The 16751-nt window shown below is 49.2% G+C and overlaps 1 protein-coding gene across 2 annotated transcripts in view; it reads left to right on the top strand.

Annotated features, from left to right (window-relative positions):
- Nucleotides 1-16751, top strand: part of LOC119441315 (lysosome-associated membrane glycoprotein 1) — a 55632-nt gene that overhangs the window by 12597 nt on the left and 26284 nt on the right. The window contains exons 3-4 of one of the 2 annotated variants that reach the window (XM_049661148.1): nt 7373-7589; nt 11955-12137. In XM_049661148.1, coding sequence (XP_049517105.1) covers nt 7373-7589; nt 11955-12137 — 400 coding nt within the window. The remainder of the gene's footprint in view (nt 1-7372; nt 7590-11954; nt 12138-16751) is intronic. The other variant, XM_037705939.2, reaches the window with a different exon arrangement.

Raw genomic sequence — 16751 nt, 5'->3', positions numbered from 1 at the left:
CAGCGTAATAGGATAGCAGGAGCTCCGTTCGACTGCGGACATTCCGGGCAATAAACGGCATCCCAGTGATATCCTGCATCTTTGCAGCGATCGCGGCCCACTGCACAGGGTCCGCGAATGGATTTAAGCTCCTCACGTAGGCAAGGAGCTCCAAATCGAGGGCGATACCGAAATGCACGCGGGATTTGCTCGCTGCCATGACCACTGACCCGCTTGTTTTGACGTCGGTCGCCGCCATGTTCTTAAGCTCACGGCAGCGCGAGATCTTGCGAGAGGGCCGCCGGTAGGGTACGCAACGATTGTAGCGAGCGCAACGCAAGCCCGGAGAACTAGCCCGCGTATCCCAGCGCGCAAACGCACGCATCTCTCATAGGTTCAGCCAGAGTCCTTCCACTGTTTTTCTGGTCACGAAACTCCGCCGTCACGCTATGGGAGAGTTCATACACTGCCCAAAGCTGCCGCGACGCGGCGCCACTACGCATCGGAGGGCATCGTTCGCGTACCGAAACGCTTGCGCAGTGCGAGGCGAGCTGAGTGATCGGGTTCGTTCTGTGCATGTGCTGCGCTATTTTTCGAGTGCTGGACTGTTTAGTTGAAGTGGCGGGGTGGGACAACGATGCCGAACACGTGTTGCGTGCCGGGTTGCCGTTCCGGCTACAAGGGCACGACCGAAAAGGTGTCGTTGTTCCGTTTGCCTATTGACAAGGAGCTGCGCGAGAAATGGAAGTGGGCCATACCGCGGCAGGAAGGTGGCGGTTTTAACTTCGAATGCGCGAAACATTTCGACGCCTCCGACATCGTCACTGCGTACAATTTCAACATCAACGGCGACGCCGTGTCCCTGGAGCGTGAGCAGCCGACGCTGAAGACTAAAGCCATTCCAAGGATTTTTGAAGGCCTTCCAGCGTACCTCACGAAGCCCAAACCTATATTTGCATTATGATTTGTTGAGCAAGTTGTGTGTGCATGTTTAAGTAACAGCTGAAGAAGTGGAATAGTGGTATCTCTAACCAGCCATATTTTTTTAATTGCTGTATTTGTGATGTGGCTACTTGTGTTCATTTGAGTTGTTTTGCCATGTGTTATGAAATGCCTATGCTTTACACTTTCTTGTTTATAGAAACAATCTTATGCATTGTGCATTTATTGCCATTCGTTTGCTGGTGTTTGTTTCCTGCCCCTTAATACATATCTCTCACGTTTGATGTTTTTTTCTTTATGCTTATTATATCAGTGCTTTTAACAACTTCTTGCATTGTGAATGGTGGAACATTCATGACCGGACACCTCTTTGTGCTGTTTGTATTTCGCTCCACTTATTTTGCATGATAAATAAATGATCATGCTTGCATGTTGTTCTTGCACCAACACGTTTTATTTCTTTTCTTAATCGAATTATAAAGCAGTTTTTTTTTTTCGACCATGATAAGAATATCAGGACCGCTGATTACAACATTTTAACATCCTGTAAATAGTTGCGCATTAAGAACCAAAATACCTAGTCTCATCGCTTCTGCGTCGAAACCACGAGCAGCTTGAATAAGTGTTGGGCTTACTGACGCTTCTAAAAGACTGCTTGCTAAGGCAATTGCCTAATTACAATACAGTTAGTTTCAACTGTGCAGGTCCTAACACTTCACGTTCGCCTTAATCCGTTGCTAAAAGTCGCACCGAAGACATCTAGTAGTGAATTTTGTCTTGCATTTATCCTACCTAAATCTCATTCAGAAATGGCATCGTTTTGCAGAGAAATCTGAAGCGCTCGGAGCAGCTCAATTTCCTTTTCATTGTCATTAAGCATTCTACAGAAGCAGTCTTTTGCAATAACAATTTCATACTTTTGATCTCCGGATAAGATACTGCCCACAATTTAACAGAAAGTGAACAGCTGTGCTCGGTGAACAATCTGACGCTATGCGCAACGGAGAGTTGGCGCTTACTTGCGGGGGTGCAACAGCCCATAGGTTTCATCTGGTGATAAGTGGGACCACTGGCGCTTTGTGCGAATGCGCGGTGTCTAATTTCAGGCAAATATTAAACAGCGGAGCCTACCGAAGTGTTGAGGCGAACGGCGATGACGAAGAAATATGGACCGAGACCGCCCGGCCGTGCACAGCGGACGCATTTCGACGGGGACGAAATGTAAAACACCCGTTTATTTAAATTTACGTGCATTTTAAAGGATCCCAGGTGGTCAAAATTAATCCTGAGTCCACCACTACGGCGTGCCTCATAATCGTATGGCGGTTCTGACTCAAAATCCCAGAATTTTTTTTTTTTTTTTTTGGTCCGAGACCGCCGCAAGCTCCATGTTATGAGCAGCTTTTTTTTCGTCCCGGGCGCTCATATCATGGCAGAAGACGCAATCAGGCAGTTATTTAAGCACGTGGAATGTTAAAAATAGTTACGTGAAAGTAAACCGACGGTTATGGAAGTTGAGAAAGCTAGAATACCGAGGTACAGTGTACCTTCTAGTACACTGTAACCGAGGCTGCCCCACACACAACCACAGCGGTAGCAGCGTTCGCATGCCCTCCCATGCACGGTCGCTCCTCTAGCAGCGGGCGCTGGCTCTATATGAAACTGAGGCGGCAGTTTCGTGACCAGAAAAGCATGGAAGGACTCTGGTTCAGCGCATGCGCAGTCGTGCCCCCACTGGCGCGTTTCGTGCGCAAGGCCTTTGCGCGCGCTAAACTAAAACTGTCTAATCTCGCGCGCGTCAGGGAGAAGGGGGGGGGGGGCGGTAGCACGCTTCTGCGCTAGGCACGGCAGGGGAGGCGTTTACTTTGGCGGTGGCCGCCTCATCGTGAAAGCGATCTGCGATGTGGAAAAAGTGTGCGCCCGTGCGGGCTTATCTTCAAAGCGAACTGCAGACAAGTTCAATATCTTGCGTTTCTTCGTCGAAGCACTCATCCTTGGAATGTCACACCAGGTACTGGATGCGTGGACGCGTGTCGTTTCGCACAAGCGCGAGGCGTCGGAAACGAAGAGCGAGCGACATGATGGTGTCATATATTGTCACCTAGTGTCAGGTTAGTTAAGTGAAGTGCAGACTTGCACAGTAACCAAAAGTGGCGCTGCCAGCGCGTGGAAAAAAAAAAAACTTCATTCGGCAACATCAATGGGGAACGGAGAGTGCCGGCTTGGCGGGCTAGGCCAGCAAGCGGCGGGATGAGGTTTGAATGAAGGGAGGGGGGGAAAGGTCACGCCCGCGGCGGGGCAAAATCGCCGGGTCGAGTGATCCAGGCCCGCCTCGCGCACGCTCCCACAGCATGCGCATGCGCTCGCCTCGCAGTCGCTGTGAATTTGAGCACACCAAGCGCGACGCCGCTGCTTCGCATTCCTTCGTGGCGGAGAAGGTGCTTCTGGTTGCTGCTCGCGTAAAAATGACAAAATTTGGGGCGAAATCTCTAGGTTGTCAGCGGGGAAAATTCGTTCTTTTGAGGGGGGTCTCCCGCTGCCACTTCGTTACGTAGAAGTCTCACATACATGTGCTTCTATGGAGTAACGGCGGGAAATCGAAAAACTTCGTTATATCCAGGAATTCGTTATATGGAGGTTCGTTATAAGCAGGTTGAACTGTATAACTAAGCCAGTGAAATTTTTGTTGACATTTTTATAGATTCATGAATTCAAACCTCATTATAACGAAGTAAAATTGTCCTCCCAATGAAAAAAATTGGAGGACACCCAAGCTTTGCCTGGAACGTGATAGCGTTATCGGGCCCCGTTCGCATTGCATTTTTCTTTACGAGTAGGCTTCATTGCAACACTGACAAGGGAAAGCCAGCTTACAAAGACCGAGCTTACACTGATCCCTGTAAAGCTGGCTTCACTTTTAAACAAATGCATGATAGGGAAGACATTTTTCCAGGGGCAGTATAAGTGTTCTTATTAAAATGTAAAGACCCTAGCACCTTTTTTTATTTCATTGGACCTTTTTTTTTATTTCATTAGACCTTTTTTATTTCACTCCACCCCCCCCCCCCACGCGCACGTGCGTGTCCAAAACGCATTAGTCAGGCAAAGTCCCAAATTGACCTGCCGAGGATGCGAGCGCCATCTGGATAGCATTTTTGCAAGTAAACTACCTGAACGTGCCGTAGTTGGTATGGTAGAACGGCTGGAAAACAGGTTTGTGTTCGAGTTTCCTCGTAACAGAACTGTTTTCTCGTACATTCGAATAACAGTCCGATGCCATCATGCCTGTAGGTTGTGGTTAAGTCATACTTTACTATTTTTCTGACAGATGTCGCTGTGAGAAATTAAATTTTTGTTCGCGAAAACCTCGCACCACGTGGAGGGCCTGCACGGTTAGGGTGGTTCGGGACGATTTTCTCCTTCGCTAACACCTTGCGCCATGCGGAGGGCCATGTGGTCTGGGTGGTTAGGGAGGATTTTCTCCGCTAGGGGCGCCGACATCCACACCGACACCGGATTTTCTGCGACACAGGGCCCTTAACGCTCTCGCGATAATATAACTAGATTCGTCTCCAGAACCCAACCATACCGTATGGTGCAGAATATAGTTTGAGTTTTTTTTTTTTTTTTCAAAATATTGCTAAAAGGTCACTCCTCGACTTATATACCTGTGCTTGGCACAATCTCAATTGTCGTCTAGCAAGATGTGGGAGCCGCTGACCTTTTGGCATCTGCATCGTTATCGCCTCCATCTTGACCGACACCCGACGCTGTTCGGCCGACGCCTTCTTCTCTTTTTCGTCTTTATTCTAGGCTGCAGCTGTTGTTCTTGGAATTGATTTGGCGACCACCTACAGAATGAGTGCTGGTACTCGACATCAGGTCGCCGCGGCGTTCAAGATTCAAGTGATTGAATACGTGGAAATCAACGGAAACATGTCTGCGCAGCGGCACTTGGGCATTTCCGAAAAAAGCGTCTGATACTGGCGGATGCAAAAAGCCAAGTTGTCTGTTTGCAACGCTCGGAAGACTTCTTTTCGCGGGCGCCGCGCGGTGCACCCTGAACTTGAAGATGAGGTGGCGGATTTCGCGCATCGCGCCAGCTCCTAGCCAGTGACAGCGGAACTTATCCGCATCAAAGCGATCGACAGCCGCGACTTGTCACACGCGATCAGAGCGCGCAGGAAGCGTCGTTAAACGAGTCAACACAATCGGCAGCCGGATGGAGGAAGGTGGAGCCTGCTATTTTCTCGCACCAGCTCTGCCATGTCATGTCACCCGGTTATAACAATGGAATTTTCGTGGCACTTGAATATTGTTGCAAGTGTGTTCGACTGTAGTTGACAGTATTCGGCAATGTTGCTCGACGGCAGCGCATTGAAGGTTTGGCCGTTCTTTAAATAGACGAGCATGCTTCACGCACTGTCGTGTCTGCAAAGTACTGCGAAAATGGCTGCAATTTCAAGGCGAAGCATCGCAATCGCAACCAGAAGATGGCATGCACAAATGCGGGTCTAGCAGCATTGTGGCACGCTCTCTGGGAATGCACCACTTGGTTGAAGAGAATACGGGGAGTTTTTATTTCGTGTGATGAGGGTCCCTGGCTGCTCTGGTGCATGACACCTCCTTTGGTCAAGGCATGTCCAGGAGCAGCTTGCACCAATGAGCTGCGCTTCTGGCATGTGGAGGGCAATGCCCACATTATCCTGCGACTCGCCTTAAATGTGAGCCTTCACTACATAGGGTATACAGACTGGCTATTTTCCAACTCCGAAGTTAGCTTATCACAAAAACCAAGGAATTGTTTTATTTTAAATTTCATTAAGTACTTCATTTTTAACCCTCTAACTTTTTCCTTACCACTGGGAAATCGGCTGTTTTTTGTATGTTTGAGTGCCAATAAGTTTAGTCTCATGCAGTATATAAATGTGAAGGTAAATGCACGTGCTTTCAATGTTTATTAAACAAAGTACAAATAAATGTTATTTGCATAAAATTCTTTAAGTAACCCCCCCCCCCCCCATTCGGAAGATCTCCCGGATTTGGTTTCGTCGAACTTGGCTGGTATGAATACCCTGTTATAGTAAGAACCAAAAAAATTAGTGCACTGAATTAGACATATTCTGATTTGGGGGGTGCTTGGGTAGTAAGTAGTTTGCACCGGAAGAATCGCCACTCGACTCACTTGCAGCAGCGCACAACTTATAGCGTAATCGAAACCATATGTAGAATAAACCAAAGGAGTCGGCAACTTGCAGTAGTTCTTCGTTCCATCACTAAGGAGCAATCAGTTTTTGCGAGTCGAGTCTTCAGAAAAGAAATCTGGGCATGGCAGCATCGTTTGTATATACGTACCAGCGCCCGGCTATGAACAGATGTAGTCATGCCCCTGTGAGCAACAGACGAGCAAACTTCTAGTGGTCACCCTCTGAGAGGTTAGAAACCAGATAGACATAAGTTTTTACTAGGGCAGCGAACGGAAACAGCCCTTGAGACGAAAGCAAAACTAATTGTCCAACGTACCGATCCGCGAGCGGTCACTGAAATCCCAGCTTAAAAAAGCCGTTAAATGAAAAACAGACTATGGAGCAAAAAACAAGATTCCTTGTATCCACACAGAATGGTATTGACCCTCAAAGGGTTCTTGCAGCATCATTTTGCTGGATTTGTAAACGGGAATTTTTTTTTTATGGTGACATGACAAATTTGAAAATGGCCTTGAGTGACCTTGCTGAGAGCATCCAATAATAAACTGGTCGGAAAAACTTATTTTGGTACAACAATCCATAGATAGGATAACTAAAATTTGCAATGGGGCTTGGCGAGGGGTCCTTTAAGGTGATTTTTAGCAGAATATAGGCTGCTGATCTTGCACTTAATTGACAAAAAAATGAGCCATATAAAACTAAATTACGTGCCAAAACCACCATGCATGGCCTAGTGATTAAGTTTGATGGCCACCCGGGTGTTTTCTAATGTGCACCTAAGTCTAAGTGCACGAGCGTTTTTGCACTTGACCCCCACCGAGCACTCCACCTGAGCAGCAATGCCATAGCCACTATGTGTGGTGAGCCACGTCACGGCTGTGGGTGACAATGGCAGCGACCTTGGGAATAGCACATGACCACACGGTGTAGATGACATAGCACTGGCCTGCATTTAAGTTTGTGCGATCCAAAGTGCAGTGATGTCCAGTTTTCTTTTGAGCCACGGAACGCACCAAGGTCCTTAGGCCTTGCAGAATAGCCCCCTGATGTGTGTGTGTGTGTGTGTGTGTGTGTGTGTGTGTGTGTGTACAAGGCAAACTTTCAGCAGTGTTCAGATAACTGCGTGCTCAATGCTTTGCATATAGGCAAGCCTTTGTGTCCCCGTTGAAATGGACAAGCTTACCAATACGAAAATTGTCGAGCGACTTGTGTAGCGCACTCTGAGCTGCTGCTTGCTCTCCCAGCAGGTGAGGGAAGCCATCCTGGTCCTGGACAATGAGACGGTGGTCGACCGCGAACGCAGCAGCTGCAGCTCTTCCCTTGGCGAGCAGTCCCTTGTGCTGCGCTTTGGCAACAACAGCCTCTCCTTGGTGTTTGCCAAGAATGGCACCGTCTACCTGCACAGGGTCACCGTCGACTACACCACCAGCCCGGCCCTCTTCCCACATGCTGCAAAGCCTGGTAGGTTGCAGCGTATACAGCCGTGTCGCATTTTGTGCCACTGCTGGAACAACTGGGGCAGGCGGTTTGTGTGTATGTGCATAAGCCATACCGTGGGGAAAATAGGTTTTTTGTAGGTTACACCACATTTTTTTTTCTTCTGACTGCACTCAATATAATAATACTGAACAAATGCAGAGGTGGGTGTTATGACGTCAAATTTCAGCTTATGCCGGCGGCCGCTTGGAGGAAAGGTGCAACAGAAAATCGCAAAAAAAAAAAAGATGTTTCTCGTTCTTTTTTTTCAAAGCAGCTTTTTGTATTCGTCATTTTCAACAGTTCAATATTTGTTCCGACGCAAAACACCACCTGCCAACTTTTGTGTCCGTATCCCTTTAAGTACTTTTTAAAAGACCGCACTATCATTTCATTCGGGGTCAGTACCTGGCCTCGCATTTAAAGTGGGCCTGCTGCTGGTCCCGCCATCTGCAAATCGTAGACTCCTTGACATCGATACACCGCGCCGCGGCAGACTTTCCCAGCTCCATGGCCATCAAAATTGCTTGTCTCTTGAAGCGACCGTCGTAACGAATGCACTGCGTCTCCATAACGTCGCAAATGAACAGTTAATCTGCAAAAGGCTGTAGGGTGCAACAGCACCATAACTAGTCACAAGCACACCGAAAACAACGTCGATTACAACCAAAAACAAGTTCCGACTTCGGTCGACTTGTCTGTGGGTTGGATCGAGACGTAAAGTTACAGGTTGCCAACTTAACGCTAAAAATCGCGGGATTTAGAATATTTGTTTTAAAATGGTCAATTTTGCCGTTATTAGAATGTAACGCAAGGATAGAGTTCAGGTAACGAAAATAATTAAAAGAAAACTCTCGTTACAAATACGGAAATTTTTAAAATAATGTGATTACCTTCCTTGGAAGCAGCGCAGCTTCGTGCCGCGGGCTTATTCAGGCGGTCCGTACCCCTTTTTTGGACAAGACTGAGCGTCGCTGCCGATATTCTTAGTTTTTTCGATTATACAACACCCGCATTACACGACGGTTTTGCGTGGTCCCCTCAAAGTTGTATAATTCGGATTCCACTGTACAGTTTAACCTGCTTATAACGAACCTCCATATAATGAATTCCTGGATATAACGAAGTTTTTCTATTCTCCGTCGTTACTCCATAGAAGCACATGTATTTGAGACCTCTACGTGTAACGAAGTGGCAGCGGGAGACCCCTCGGAATACCGAATTTCGCCCCTAATTTTGTAATTTTTGTGCGAACAGCAACTGGAAGCACCTTCTCCGCCGTGACGGAATGCGAAGTGGCGGCGTCGCGCTGGGCACGCTCGAATTCACGGCGGCTGCGAGGCGGGAGCAAGTGCACGTGTGTGTACGCGTGCGAGGCGGGCCTGCATCCCTCGACCTGGCGATCTTGCTGCCGCGGGCGTGACCTTCCCCCTCCCTTCATTCAAACCTGATCCCGCCGCTTGCTGCCCTAGCCCGCCAAGCCGGCACTGTCCGTTTCAAGTTGATGTTGCCAAAGAGATTTTTTTTTTTTTTTTTTTCAGCGTTCCAAAAATTGCCTGCGCGTTAGAATCGAGTACGATTATAAATTTGCGCTACCATATTGCCATCGGCATTTCAATATGGCTGCCTCCTACGCACTTCGAGCCTAGCTCCCGTAGCTTCGACCATGTGCTGTAGTACGTGTGCTTAGGCATTAGTCTACCAATTTAGTTAAACAGCGAATGTTTACAAGTTTATACAGCCAATAAAACTACTACCTTACTTCGTATAGCTGTCTGCTAATTTGCTGTCGCAATCGATGCTTCGCCTTTCGGCCGAAACTGCAACTTTTTTGTTCATCGCAACTTTAGTGTATTGGAAGTAAATCTTGAGCGATAGTTGTATTTCTGTATAAAAGCATGAGGTCCGTGGTAGTGTAAAGGATTTTTTTCCCTCTTTTTTTTGGTCACGGAAAACAGGTGCTCATTATAATCGAGGGCGCGTAGAATCGAATAAATACGGTAAGCTCTTTTTTCGAAGTTTCGTGCCGAACCTGCATATAACGATATCCTCTTTATAACAAAAGTTTTTGGGGAATTTGTCAATTTCGTTATGTCCAGGTTTAACTGTATATGTAACCACTTTTTTTGTTATTATTCATGTCACTAGCCGGCCATTTGTTGGTGCTCTTTCTATCAACTCTCATCACTCTCCTCACTGACGTTGCTCGCTGCTGTTGCTTCGTTGTCGTTGGTCCACAGTACATCATCTTTTGTGCCGTCCAGGCTGTTTGAATTTCTGGCATTTGCGAAGCTGCTTTTTGAAATCCCTCCAGATGGCCTCCTTGTTTTGCCTGCTGGAGTAAGGTTTCCCTCGGCCACCGCACATTGTCCTTCAGAGGTTTATTGATCAAGGGGCTGCAGCACGGACGTCAGGCGCTTTCATTTGGGATCCCCTTCTCCAAACGACCGCAGAAACGGTTGACGAGCAGTGACAGCAGGAGAGCCTCCGGACACCGTCCCCAAAATGTCAACCAGTCCATCATCAGCTCCGCCAACATCCAGCCCTTCTCCTGAGCACACACATGGATACCAGCGGCAAGAGTTCCTGGGAAGCGTCTTCCTCTTGAAAACGACAAACGGCAGCTTCCTGCTATCGGCTGTTACTGCCAACATCACCATGCACCGTTTTTTGGCACCCATTGTCTTGACGTGCACACTTCTTGCACCGTTCAGTTCCACCGTGCTGCTTCGTGACATGTCCAAGTTCAGAACCACCCGATTGGTGTTCCCAATCTGAGAGAGAAGGATCTGCTTTTCCTGTCGGAACAATGACAGACTGGAAATCTTGTATTTTGATTTCAGTCCCTCGTGCAACCGTTATGCATAGCGTCATGCGCCTTCTAAGGCACAGCCCATTTCGGCCCATCAGTCTAGTCGTCCAACTGCTACTGGCTTTAAAATCGCAAGCAGGAATGCCGGGATTTCTGGCTGTGGGACACTGCACAGCCTCGACTCCGGAGCCTCTTGACATATTCCAGAACTTCGTTCTTCCCAAGGGGAAACTTGCCTTGTTTTGGTCCTCGGAATGCGCGATGATCCTTTTTTGTAGCGCCGAGCTCGTCCTCGTTTTCACCAGTAGCGCACATGCACCGGATCGATGCTGCAACGCTCTGCATTTCACAAATGGCGCGCACATTCTATTGGGCGAACATTAGCACTCGAAAGTGTCCTTAAAGGGCTCTCTCAAGAGTAGCTGCATTCCAATGGGTGAACATGTGCACTGTGATCCGATGGCAGAACAGAGAGCAGTTCGATCTGCGTGAAAAGTGAAGGAAGTCGTGTGATGATTTCATCGTGCAGACACAAGAGAGGACCAGACGCCGTAGCCACATGTGTTGCGACATGTCTGCATGCCTTCTTTCACGATGAGTCCATGCCAACTTTCACAAGTGTTAAGGATATCCTTTTATTTTGGTTCAATGTGGAGTAGCAGTGGTGGCTGACAGCAAAGTTGACGTTTTAATCACTGGAATTAGGCGCACGCTGCACCTTTGCCCTCGTACTTGCTCTCCGAGCGCATGCAACATTTCAGTGGGGGAGCAAGCAGCCTCTTTGCCTCCGCTTCTGTTCTGCCTATGGAATGTGCCATGACGCACTTCGAGTTGTGCGAACGGTGAATGCATCAATGGCCACAGCCATCGCGAAATTTCAAGTAAACTTTAGGCTTATGCCTAGTGTTGGGCTCCATTAAACTAAATATTCTGCTGTTCTGGCGCTCTATAAAACCTATCGCGATTTGTTTATGTGGACATTTTCGCGGCATTGTCCCTGTCCTGAAAATCTGTTGCCGATTGTAAATGTGTTCATCGTTGACCACCTCTGATTGGTATTTTGCATAGCAGTCCAAGTGCAATTCGAGGCTTCGGTAAGAAACTATAAGTCTGCCTTGTGTAAGACCCACACCCAGTAAAGTGTAACCAAGTGTGGGCCTTGCATGAGTGAATGTTATATAACAATTTTTGGCCATTTTCAGGGTGCCTCTAGAAATACCCGGGTGTTTATATTGAGTGCTGGTTGCCAAATAATGAAGATCATGTAGTGCCTTCCCGATATCATATATCAGTGCCCCGATACTTTCCATTCTGGTTGTCCTCGTGTCCAATATCTGGCACGAGCAGGTCCGCGTGTAGCGACGCATCAACTTTTCTGTGACTGTCAAGATGCTAGCAAGAAAAGGCGCTCCTGGCGTGTAGGCACGTGCTGCTGTCACCGTCGTGTTATTGTTTGTCTAGTTGGTTGCCACAGACTTTGGTGATGTCTTGTCCCCCTAAAGTGATACCCTCTAGCTCAAGACGTTGTGTCCATGCAGTGGAGCACGTGACGGTGGAGAACAACACGCTGGTGCTGTACAGTGTGCCCGAGGATCGTTCCTACCACTGCAACGTGAAGCAGCCCGTCTACGTGGGTGCAAATGTCACCCTGGATGTGCTCACCATTCAGCTGCAGGCCTTCATGAACACTACTGCGGAGACAACGGGACAGTTCGGTGACGGTGAGTGCCTTCTCCAGCATCCTCCAGATGGGTTGTGCTACGTGTTCTTGCTCACTTGTGGTGTCCGAATGGAGTCGGCCATTAGTCTATTTCATTCACACAGGAATGAATGAATGAATCAAGTTTATTTATTCTCGTGACACTACATGGAAAATGATTCACAAGAAGCCACAAGATGTGGCTTAAAAGTGTTCGTGGCCCCACATTAGTCACGGCAAAACAGTGTAACGGCACTAAAAAGCAGGACGAGTCTCTGTACCCATCACATAAACGAGGTCACAATTGGCATCTTGTATGCAGACTAAACAAATTATAGTCGAACCAACTTTGTTATAATCGGGTTGCACAAAAAAAAAATGAGAGCTGTCGAAACATTTTAATCAGAAGTGCAATACCTCAAGCCAGGGGTGTGCGAGTATTGAGTAGATATCTAATCGAATATCGAAAAATTTAACACAAGCTTGTATTCTTCCAAATTTAGTGCATAATGTTGCATATGCTCAGGAGGCTAATGGTATTACATAAAAGAATCTTGTAGCTTAGGCAAATCGAGATGCTGTACTCTTATTAAATGGAACACCAAATTAGTATGCCGGCACTGATAACTACTCGGTTCGCATGTTTATCGATAGAATGTCTGTCAAATAGAATCAAGTGCTTTTTTTCCCCTCTGAAAATGAATAGCATAGCTGTCCTGAATACCAATCGGGTTTACAGTTTAAAGGGTCCCTGTGTAGATGCGTAGGGCACAGCTACAGTAAAACATTCGCGCCACAATTTAAGCGACAGCTTCGGACAAGTTGCCCTGCTCCCTAGCCATGCTTCTGCTCAATTTATTTGCCGAGCGATCGGGGCTTCACTAGCTCTGCGCCATGATGCGACGTCATCTACTTCCGCTTGTCTTGGACCAAAAGAGCTATCCAAGCAGCGTGCAAGCGTCCTGTTGCAGCGCTCACAGGTGAGCTCGGCTGCTATCTTGTACGCGTTCGAAAAGCCGACTTACGGTTTCGTCTCGTGCGATTACCCAGGTTGCGCCGATATCGTGGCCTAGGCCTATCGTGTGAGGCAAAACTGAACGTCGGCTTTTCAAACATGCACACGATAGCAGCCCTGGGCATTACGACCGATGGGCAGAGGCATAAACTAAAGCCAGCCCTCGGAAAGTAAAGCTAGTTTCGGTTTCGAGGAACGTGCTCGCTCCTAGCAGTTGCCGGACGTCCTAGGTTGTCTCTTATTTCTCTTTTTGTGAATTTTAAATTGGGCGAAGCGCGAGAAGTGGTCGCCATCGTGCGTCCGTCGAGCTTGCCTCCGCTTGCCCTTGCCACTCGCTCAGCGATATCACAAGCCAGATCTCACTTGGTCGTCTGCTTTGGTTGGCGTTCCAAGTGTGAAGATGGGGAAAGATAGAGAAGCTTGATCGGGCGTGCAACGAACGGAAGACGCAGGAAACCAGGTTAACCAACCATTAGACGAAGATGGCTAAATCAGGGCATCACATGTCTTGCATGGCTCTGTGGTGTTCGAACACCAGGAATTCCATTTCTGCAAAGTTTTTAAGGTTTCCTAATGACCACGGGTAAACACAAGTACAGTTAAACCTGCTTATAACGAACCTCCATATAACGAATTCCTGGATATAACGAACTTTTTCGATTCCCTGCCGTTACTCCATAGAAGCACAGGTATTTGAGACCTCTACGTAACGAAGGGGCAGCGGGAGACCCCCTCGATATAACGAATTTTCCCCTCCGACCACCTAGAGATTTCGTCAAAAATTTTGTCATTTTTGCGCGAGCAGCAACCGGAAGCACCTTTTCCGCCGCGATGGAATGCGAAGCGAGCGCACGTGTGCGAGGCGGCCCTGCATCCCTGGACCCGGCGATCTTGCCGCCGCGGGTGTGACCTTTCCCCCTCCCTCCCTTCATTCAAATCTGATCCTGCCGCTTGCTGCAGCTGGCGTCGCCCGCCAAGCTGGCACTCTCTCCTTTTCGAGCTGATGTTGCCAACGCGCTGGTACACGGTGTGGCACATCAGACTCGATGAGCGTGGACACGCGCTGTCAAACGCTGGCGGCATGTGGAAGCGCCGCTGGAGAAGCGAGCGAAGTGACCTTCGTGCTGTTGTCTATCGCTTCAACGCAAACTGAGCGCCGAGAACACACAGCACGCAGAAAGCTACGAGCCGCCGACACACCTACACTGACTCTGCCCCAACGCAGATCGCTATGCCTCCCCCTCGCTCCCTCACCGGTGCCTCGAGCGCAACGAAAGAAGGCGCGCTTCCTCCCTGCTTTTCTTGATCGCGCGAGATTTAGACGCTGTCGTCTGCTCCCCTCACACGTTTTCACTAGCACATGGAGCATACGGCGCGCGGCGACTGCGTTATCGCCCTTGGGCTTTAGGGTATGGCCACGCTAGTGGCAAAAACACGCAGCAGAAACGCGCAGCAACGCGTCGTACCGCGCGCGGCGAAAGCGGCAGGAATCGGGGGGGGGGGTCTTGCGGCGTGCCGCGCGAAATTGGTTCTGCGGCAAATGCCGCGTGCCGCGAGATGAACCAATCAAGAGCGACAAGGGTGACGTCACGGAGCCATCACAACCGGAACGCCGCCGCTTCGTGCCGGGTTTTCAATTGACGATCGTCGTCTCTCGCATGAAACGAGCGCTCGCGGTGTTGCTCGCCCGTTCGGAGAGTGCGGGAGATCTTGGGTGCGATCTTGTACGCGTTCCAAAATGGAATGGAGGCGGTCCGTTCCATCGAGCCGCACACGATTGGTCAATTTGAACCGTGACGATCAAATTGACCAATCGTGTGTGGCTCGATGGAACGGACCGCCTCGGTTCCATTTTGGAACGCGTACAAGATCGCACCCCTTATCGCGCGGCGAGGCGCGTGCCACGATGGCCTCGCGGCAACTTGGTGCTCGCTGCATGACGCGCGTTTTTTGCCGCTAGCCTGGCCGTACCCTTATAATACTGAATATCTACGAGCCAAAACCAATTTAATGCCACAACGCGTCATGGACTCCATCTTTATATAGCAAATACGGATCTCAAGGGCCATACTTTTGCTGGCGGAAACCGAAAATACGTCATAGTTGTCGCCCCTGGCACTTTGTGCGGCCAATGCCATCGTCAAGCCACCAAGCCAAGCGATATGAAAAGTCAAAATGGCCGCTCGGGCCGGCGCGGGGTGGCAGTTCGCAACGTATGATGCGGGAACGGTCCCACAGTTGCGACACAACAGCGGGGTTACCAATACATTGGGTTCTATGCGAACTGTGCCGGGAGCGGTCGAAAACGACGTAACAGCCGGGAAAACGCAGCCCCCCGGGAACGTAACAGCGAGGTTCTACTGTAACGTTATACGACACCATCGTGACGCTCGCTCTTCGTTTCCGATGCCTCGCGCTTGTGCGAAACGACACGCGTCCAGGCATCCGGTACCTGGTGTGACATTCCGAGGATGAGTGCTTCGTCGAAAACGGAAAACGGGTGCGCGTTACAATTTAGGGTGCGTTAGAATCGAGTAAATACGGTAAACGTTTATTTTTCGAATTTTCGTGCCGAACCTGCATATAACGAAATCATCTTTATAACGAAGTTTTTCGGGAATTTGTCAATTTCGTTATATCCAGGTTTAACTGTATTGCACTCTATTTTCCGAGCAGGAATTCATTTTGCATGAGTAAACCAGTTCTGTGCAAGCCTTAGTGAACTGACAGAGCAGTGTCGCTCGACTTGTTCATGACGGCAGCCTATCTGTCACCCATGAAATACAGTATAGACCACTTATAACGTAACCTGCTTATAGTGCAGGACCGGATATAGTGCAGTCTTTTCAGACTCCCGTTAAATTTCCCATAGCACTCCATGTATGCACGTATCGCTTATAGCGCAGTCGCGGGAAACGAAATACCGGTTACAGTGCGGCTGCCTGGGAGTACGGCGAACGGTGAATGCTCCCCTCAAACAGGCGCCCCAAGGAGTGCTCGAAGAAGAAAGAGACAAAGTGGAGGAGAAGGGCACGTGGTGCTCACAAACACCCAGTGAGGCTGAAACCAGAATCTTGAGTGCGAGTCGTGAAATATCACGACTTCCATAGCGAGCGAGGGCCACGAAACTGCCAATGCCGGGCAACGCTCGCTTCACGATAACGGTACTAAACGTAACTTCAGGGAGCGGGCGGCGCTGGTACATCACGGCGAAGGGCGCACATGGAGACGGTGGAATGGGAGGGAGGGAAGCGGATTTTGCCTCGGCAACTCCGCTGCTTCGGTGGCTCCCCTCTCTCGTAGCTCCCTCACTTTCGACTGTCGCCGTGCGCGCCCGCCATCGTGCAGGTGCCGCCGCTCCAGCCGGCCCGGCGCCAGCTCCCCCGAAGTTTCGTTTCTGCCGTTATTGGAAAATGGGTTTGGCCGGCCTGGGACAGCGCCGCTGCTTCCCTCTGCGCCGTAGCCGCACCGTGCAAGGTCAACACGTGACTAGAAAGTAGAGGAAGCATAAAGGAGAAAGAAGGGTTCACTGCCATTTTCTACACGTGGCTACGGTAGCGTGACTGCGACGTCGGCACGTACACGCATGTTCTGGCGCAACGCAGAATCTGCCTTTTTCAC

Source organism: Dermacentor silvarum, chromosome 2 (assembly GCF_013339745.2).
Source record: "Dermacentor silvarum isolate Dsil-2018 chromosome 2, BIME_Dsil_1.4, whole genome shotgun sequence".
NCBI lineage: Eukaryota > Metazoa > Arthropoda > Arachnida > Ixodida > Ixodidae > Dermacentor > Dermacentor silvarum.
The sequence above is the reverse complement of the archived record's forward strand: the minus strand, read 5'-3'. Positions and strand labels throughout refer to the sequence as shown.